This window comes from Apaloderma vittatum, unplaced genomic scaffold (assembly GCF_000703405.1).
Source record: "Apaloderma vittatum isolate BGI_N311 unplaced genomic scaffold, ASM70340v1 scaffold12083, whole genome shotgun sequence".
Classification (NCBI taxonomy): Eukaryota; Metazoa; Chordata; class Aves; order Trogoniformes; family Trogonidae; genus Apaloderma; species Apaloderma vittatum.
Window position 1 is genome coordinate 12,907 of NW_009708647.1, and position 7,628 is coordinate 20,534.

General features: G+C 44.5%; 1 protein-coding gene across 1 annotated transcript; it reads left to right on the forward strand.

Moving 5' to 3' along the window:
- The first annotated feature begins 2,774 nt into the window (after positions 1–2,774).
- On the forward strand, positions 2,775–7,095 carry LOC104271839 (inositol 1,4,5-trisphosphate receptor type 1-like). The gene is made up of 7 exons (XM_009866640.1): positions 2,775–2,947; positions 3,854–3,953; positions 4,419–4,579; positions 5,335–5,476; positions 5,792–5,950; positions 6,539–6,711; positions 6,972–7,095. The coding sequence occupies exons 1-7, from the start codon at positions 2,775–2,777 to the stop codon at positions 7,093–7,095; spliced, it is 1,032 nt and encodes a 343-aa protein (XP_009864942.1).
- Positions 7,096–7,628: the final 533 nt, after the last annotated feature.

The window sequence follows — 7,628 nt, forward strand, 5'->3', positions numbered from 1 at the left end:
TGCAAAGCAATGCACTTGGAACTGGATTTATGCATTACCTAGGCCCCCTCGCTTCCCCTCTTTGTTCCATCTCTTTTTCTGTCTTCCTGTTTCTTAAACCTTTGCTTCCTTGAAGCACTCTCCTGAATAGGTCTGAAAAGCTCAAGGTGACACCAGATGGCAGGTGTCCCTAACGGGATGTTCATGTAGTGCCGTGCCAGTCAGTCGTCTCGCTTCTTTGTTTAAGAAATTAATTCCTCCTCTCGTTTTAGCTTGTCACAGGAAAGCCAGGATAAAGGGTCTAGAGAGCAAGAATGGCAGAGTGAGAATGATTTCAGTGCCATTCTTCTGATTTTCCTGTGAAAGCAAGTCTGTGTTGTTTTCAGTAAATGTTGTTGTGTCGAAAATTGAGTGTGGTGATGCTTTGTATTAATAGAAGCTTCTCTTTGGTGTGACAGGGAAACAACATTGCTTCAGTAGCTGAAAACATGAAACTGGAACAGCACTTTCCATTGTGGATTACATATTTTATTTTTTTAGTTGAATTTGACTTCAGGCTTATGCAGCTTTCTTGGTCATTTATCCTGTATTATGGAAGATTTGCTCCATTTGGATATGAAGAAGAACTACTCCTCCGGTTTTTAAAAGATGAACGCACCGTGATGCTTTGAAATCCTGCAGGGTGGATTTTTTCCTCCTAAAAGGATTTGTCATTATAGCCTGGCCATTGAAATGTTTAGCCTTGCCCCCAGATATTGAGCTGTTATCCTGATTAGTTCCTGGTGGCATTTGGAAGCAAACACTGATCTTCTGACAGCTTGACTTCAATAAACATACCAGAAAAATGAGCAACCTCCCCCTGCCCCAAGCTATTTTTTTGGGGGAGGGTAGAATTCAACATCAAGCTATTTTGTTTGCTTAACTTTTTGGAAGTTAATCAGTGTTGAGGTCGTTTATGCAGACACCCATCCTGCTGGTGACAGGCTCACGTCTCCTCCTGCCGAGTGCAGTCAATAACAACACTCTGGCTTCAGAGCTATACTGATTTTTTTTTCCTTGCTCTGTCTCTTTACCACTAGGTGGCAAAAATAGACCATAAAGAATAGGCTCAGGAGCACATAATTCGTTTCTGACACAAAATTACCGCATCCCTTAACGTTCATGGGTGGCAGGTTGGTGTAGGCTGCTTTATCCAACTTTATCCAAACTCCAGCTGGATCCAAATGGGAACCGTCGGCAAGACGGAACGTTTCCTTGCACAGTTCTGTTTTTTGCTGTTGTTTTCCTTCTACCTCCGTGAGCCCTACAAGAATGGGGTCTAAATGGGTGAGGGGGAGCTGCCAGCCAGTACCTTTCAACATTGAAGGGTACTGCCGTTGTCAGCGTTGCGGTTGACGTTTTAGTTCTCCCTAAATTGCCCCGTGTCCTACGTGCTGATTTATTACTTGTTTTCAGCTTTGCCACGGTGTCCAGTTGCCTCCTGAAGTACAAATTGTGAATGCGGAGCAACTGCCTTGACTGTGAGGATGGAGACAGCTCAAATTTGGAGAATCCATTCCAAGTGAGCGAGTTTCTCCCGATGCAAAGCCTCCAGATGGACTCTGTTGAGTGTACAGTTGCTGCTTCTCTTGAAGGCACGCTCCCAATGTGTATTTCTGTTCCATACAGCTAACTGTCTGTTCCCATGTGCAAAATCAGACTTTAAATGTCACTACTTTGCAGCCAGTGTGCTAACTACAGAATATTTGGAGGCACAAGCAGCATTAGATGCCTTTTCTGTGTGTTTAAGGATTGCAGTGCCTTACACCACCACTTGCAAGGACAGCTACTGGAGTTGCTGACTGGTTTCGGTGCCTGCCTCCCACTGGCGCCACGGTCACGGAGAAGCTGATAAATTGGTTGTTTGATCACTTTGGAAATTACGTGTAAGATTTAGATGATTATACAGGGACGGCTGGCTCCTGTGCGGTGTCAGACACGTAGCAGCTTTTTTACTGACTGGTGATAACTGGTTTTAGAGGAAGTTGCTGTTCCTTTTTTCCAATTTACCTTTATTTTTTCCTACCCTTTTGCCCTTTCATCGGAAAATCCAGGGGTTTATTTAGCTGATATTAGTATCTTTACTTTGCTGAAGGAGGCTGGTAATTTGCTAGCACCTTGAAAATAAAGATACTTCTGATGCCACGGCCTCTGTAGTACGTCGTTGTGCTTGAGTCCATCATCAGCTGTAGCATGAACAGCAAGACATCTGACTTCTTGGTTAGCTTTTTGTTTTGTTTGTCTTTGATTTGATAGATGCGAGTCCCGTTTTTGCTGCTGAAGTTGATTATTTCCCAGCCAGATTGTTGGTACATAGCGTTGCTGGTTTTTTTTTTTTCTATTTACAGCTCATGTAATTGTTTTGTTAGAGTGAGAATTGCCATATGCCGGATACGTTTCGAGAGCTAGGAGTGTCGAGGTGGGGATCTTAGCAAATGCAGGGCAGCCGAAACCAATGGGAGTTCCCAGTGCGCTGTGGGGTGAATCGCTGGGGCAGCTCAAGTCTCTCCTGGCACCGTCAAGACATCGCTTCGGTGGTTTAGGGTTTGTTGTGTTTGCAATCCGGAAGTTATTAACACCAGGGGAAGGGAAGAAATGGTTGGCAAGAGCAGCTTCTTGTCATTTTTCCTGGTGTCCGGCAGCCCAGCTGTGTTAACCAGTGCTTGGAGTGGTTCAGAGACATGCCCGCAGGGGACAGGACACGTCTCTGTGACACCAGGCAGGTGGGTCTGCAGGACCTGCTCTGACTGACTGCGATGGGACTTCTTCCACAGCTGGACCCTGAGCAGGATGCCTCCAGGAGAGGCTTGCGCAGCGCTCAGGAGAAGATGGCCTACTCCCTGGTGTCTGTGCCCGAAGGAAACGATATCTCCTCCATATTCGAGTTGGACCCGACCACCTTGCGAGGAGGAGACAGCCTCGTCCCCAGGTACAGCTGAGCGTGCTCTTAGAGCTGAAGCTCTGCTTTGGAGTGTGATGGTTTCTCTTTTGTGATTTGAAAAGCCATCTCCCATGATTTTCCTCCTATCCTTTGGAATTAAAGTTCTTCCTCAAATTAATACAGAAATACTTAGCAAGTGCCTGGAGCTTCACTTTAGTACTTCAAAATTGAGTTATAACTAAGACAACACCATTTTATAGATGGGAAAATTGAGATGAAGCATGTTCCTCATCAGTGACCGACCTGGGATGGAAAGCCTTGGGTGTGTCCTATCAAGCCATGCCCGTGACCTGACTGCACCATGTTAGCTAGGATGTAATGTGAAGTATTGAGCACTTTTTTGTGTGTCATTGCCAGAAATACCTGAGGAAATGGTTCGGGAACTGCTGTCCCCGTGGGACTTGTGCTTGTTGCGTGCTTGTCTCCTGTTTTGGTACCTTAGTGGACCTTTGCTTGCACGACATTGACTGGCTATACAAAGAGGGAAAAATTTCTCTAGTTTAGAAAACAGAAAATAATCAGGGAGTTACGGGCTGAAAAATACAAAAGTAAGGGAGGAAGCTGACAGCTCACATACACTTTATAGCACGTGGAAATGTGAGGAGTTACGACGCTTAACTCGTTCTTGTGCAGCAGCTGAGTTACACCAACAAAATACTGATGTCATTCTGTTTTCCAGCAGAATCTATTTCGTTATGTAAGGAGACTTCTTAAGGTGAATTTACAGAATAAAATATGGCGAGCCTCTTGCTCCTGTTATGGCATGCAGCATGGATAAAGATGACACTTTTTTTCCTACTTACTCCTGCCAACATCTTGCAATTTGAACAATGTGAAGAGATTTCCCATCTGGGGAAACTGACTCATGCTTTGAAATTTTGGACTTTCTTTCAGGAACTCTTATGTCAGACTTCGGCACCTTTGCACTAACACCTGGGTTCATAGCACCAATATCCCTATTGATAAAGAGGAGGAGAAACCTGTGATGCTTAAAGTAAGTTCTGTTACTTGGCGTGAGCACTCCCTTAACTCGTGTACTTTTGCAGAAAGCGTTGCTGTCAGAAATTCCAGACCCTTCACACTGCTGGGCTGGTCAAACATCAAGCAGGGTAACTGTAATGAATGCTGCCTACACAAAATATTTCATCCTAAAGACTAGTTTTCATGAGAGTTTCCTAGTTGTGCTGTTCAATTCCACCTCTACAACATTATGGGGAGGACCTTTTTTTTTTTCCCTCTAGTTTTACAGCAATGTTTTTTCATCTCACCCGATGTTTCTCTGGGTTTAGGAACAGCTTTGAGCTTGCACAGAGTTGTACTGTTCTCAAAATTTGACTTCATCAGTGGCTTCATACTGAGTGGAGCACGGCTTTTCTTCGGTGTTACTATCATGGAATATGTGAGTCTCTACTTTGTTTTCTGCCTTTTGGCTTGATGATAAAACGTCTCTGGGTTTCAGATTGGTACTTCTCCCGTGAAAGAGGACAAAGAAGCTTTTGCTATAGTACCAGTTTCCCCTGCTGAGGTTCGGGACTTGGATTTTGCGAATGATGCAAGCAAGGTTTTAGGTTCCATTGCTGGCAAATTGGAAAAAGGAACAATAACCCAGAATGAAAGAAGGTAAGGAAGCAAGAATTTGGTTCAGATAATATTGTTTCCTTTAACAGTTCCTTTGAGAATTTTATCTGTGTATGCTCGAAGGGGATTTTGTTTCCTCCTTGATGAGATTTTAAAAAAAAACCAAACCAACTTGATGGTTTTACTGTCGACGTGCTGGTAGTGGAGATTCTCAAGCCTGTTGCTCTGGGAAATGAGAGCATGAGAACTGCTGTTGTGAGCTGGGAGGAATAATCCCCAGCAAACCTTTCTTGATGGGCTTTGCAAATCGGGTGTGGGAATTTCTAATCCATCTTGTGAAGACTGACCATATGACTTCTTGCAAATCTTCTGTGAGAAGTACGTGGCCACACAAAAAGGGCGCGGAGTCAGCTGCGTAAAACCAGGGCCCGTGTGCTTCTATAGCCAATGTCTTTGATTTGGCCTTGGGAGAGATTATCACCTGATTTTTTTAATTTTTTTTTTTCCCCTGGCAGTTTACAGAACTGCCAAATAGAACTTGGCGAGCGTGTAGTTGCCCTGAGTGATATCATCGTCTTCCTGCTGTTATGGCTTAGCTTTTAGACAGAAAGGCTATAGCAATAAGGGAGCATTAATTCCTAATTTTAAGTTCCATACAAAACCGTGTGCTTTATCCAGCATCTGAGTCAGTCTCTACTTCATGTTCTTTCTTTCCCTTGGCAATCCACGTAAACTGACATTGGCTTTGTTCTTTTAACAGATAGAATTTGTAATCTCGTATTCTGGCTTTTCCATAGGTCTGTTACCAAATTGTTGGAGGATTTGGTCTACTTTGTTACTGGCGGAACTAATTCTGGGCAAGACGTCCTTGAGGTGGTGTTTTCCAAACCTAACAGAGAACGGCAAAAACTAATGAGGGAACAGAATATTCTAAAGCAGGTAGGCCATGTTTACCTCTAAACTCTGGCTGCAAGAAGAATAGTCAGAAAATAGAAAACCTGACCATATTTTTGGGTCCGAAAGATCTGAGTTTCTAGCTTTTAGCAGTAGACTGCAGGCATGCCATTGCTAGAAGAGAAAACTACAGAATGATGGTGTTGAATAAAGGTGACCAATGTGGCAAAGCAATGAATTTGGCAGCTCTGGTGTGCTTCTGGTGTACAATTTCAAGATGCTGACACGCTGCTTTTTAAATCAGATGAAGACTGCATCTCATGGAATTTCTATTTATTTATTTGTTTATTTCATCTATAGATTTTTAAGTTGTTGCAAGCACCGTTTACGGACAGCGGTGATGGCCCGATGTTGCGGTTGGAGGAGCTTGGAGACCAGCGTCACGCTCCTTTCAGACACATCTGCCGCCTTTGCTACAGAGTGCTGAGGCACTCCCAGCAGGATTACAGAAAGAACCAGGTTTGAAATGTGTTTGTAGCTTTCGATGGCGCTGATATTGTTCCTGGGCTCCCCCCCAAAAAAAAAAAAGTAAAAGCTGCATCCCATTAATTAAACGCTGCTGTGCTGTGATTGTGCAGTCAGCAAGACATTTTTATATTGCTGAGTTTTACTCTACCTGGAATTTTTTGTCCCTGTCAGAGACTATATGCAATGTAGTTAGTACCAGTTCTATGGGGAATTGAAGACAACAACTGGATTCAAACTGCTAAATCCAGGTGAATTATAAGACTTGCTTCACTCTTCTGTACAATAAGATCCGTTGAATGTTGACCTGTGAATTAAGGCTGTTCATTTTCTGTTGCCATTTATTAAAACCAAACTTAGATAAGGATAGATGCCTCCGTGATGCCTAGCCTGGGAGGCATTAAGTTTATCTGTCACCATTTATTTTCTCTCAAAAGAAAAGAACAATTTGATTCTAATCAAATTCACTACTTGGGATGTCAATATTGACCAATATCTTACTGCTTTCTGTTAACCGAGTATTTTCTTCAATTCCAAGGTAATTAATCACACTGCCTTCCTTCTCCCCTCTGTGTTTTGAAGGAGTACATTGCGAAGCAGTTTGGCTTCATGCAGAAGCAAATTGGCTACGACGTCTTGGCCGAGGACACGATTACAGCGCTGCTTCATAACAATCGCAAGCTCTTGGAGAAGCACATCACGGCTGCTGAGATTGACACTTTTGTTAGCCTCGTGAGGAAGAACAGGGAGCCCAGGTGAGGTCCGTGGGTTTGGGTACGTGATTACTCTCTTCCTCTTGGCCTCCTGAGGAGAAGCTGTACCCGCCAACTTGCTAGGAAGGAAGCACAGCTAGTTCACTTCTTTTTTTGGCAATCGCCATGACTTCCCCCTCGGGCAACAGTCTCGCTCTGCAATGTTAAAATGGAGTTCTGAATGTTTTCCTTCCAAAATGTAGATTGCTTCAGTCTAGATCTCAGCAAGGACTGATAGCCTTTTGGCTCGCGTTTTCCAACAGGTTTTTGGATTACCTCTCGGATCTGTGCGTTTCCATGAACAAGTCTATTCCGGTGACGCAGGAGCTGATTTGTAAAGCTGTGCTGAATCCAGCAAATGCGGACATTCTCATTGAAACGAAGTAAGTCGATGCTTTCAGAGATGGTTTTTCCTAGCGTGGAACAGAAGGAAGGTGATTCAAAGCCGAGAGCGCTGTTAGCTCGTCTGGAGAAAGCAGTTAAGTGTGTGTGGGGTCCTCTCCAAGCACATGGCAACTGGGTATCGATGACAGCAGACATCTGCCGTGTCCAGCAGCCAGGGAAACCTTTCGGTTACCTGCCCTGCCATTGTGTCACAGCACCCACCAAATCCCAGTTGTCTGTCTTCAGAATGGGTTTATTTGATAAGGGGATTTAGGGCATTAGATAATCATTATCGAAACAGTGTGAAAGGGAAGCAGGACTTGGTGGACGATAAGATCAACGTGAGCCAACAGCGTGGGCTTGTGGCCCTGAAAGCCAGCTGTCCTGGGCTGCATCGAGAGCTGTGGGACCAGCAGGGCGAGGGAGGTGGTTCTGCCCCTCTGCTCTGCCCTCGAGACCCCACTTGGAGGGCTGCGTCCAGCTTGGGAGCCAACGACACTGGAGGGACGTGGAGCTGTTGGAGCGAGTCCAGAGGA

Coding starts and splice junctions, on each gene's coding strand:
- LOC104271839 (XM_009866640.1), top strand. CDS start 2,775: ATGGGACTTCTTCCACAGCTGGACCCTGAGCAGGATGCCTCCAGGAGA. Junction 4,580..5,334: donor ATAACCCAGAATGAAAGAAG/GTAAGGAAGCAA, acceptor GCTTTTCCATAG/GTCTGTTACCAAATTGTTGG. Junction 5,951..6,538: donor AGGATTACAGAAAGAACCAG/GTTTGAAATGTG, acceptor TGTGTTTTGAAG/GAGTACATTGCGAAGCAGTT.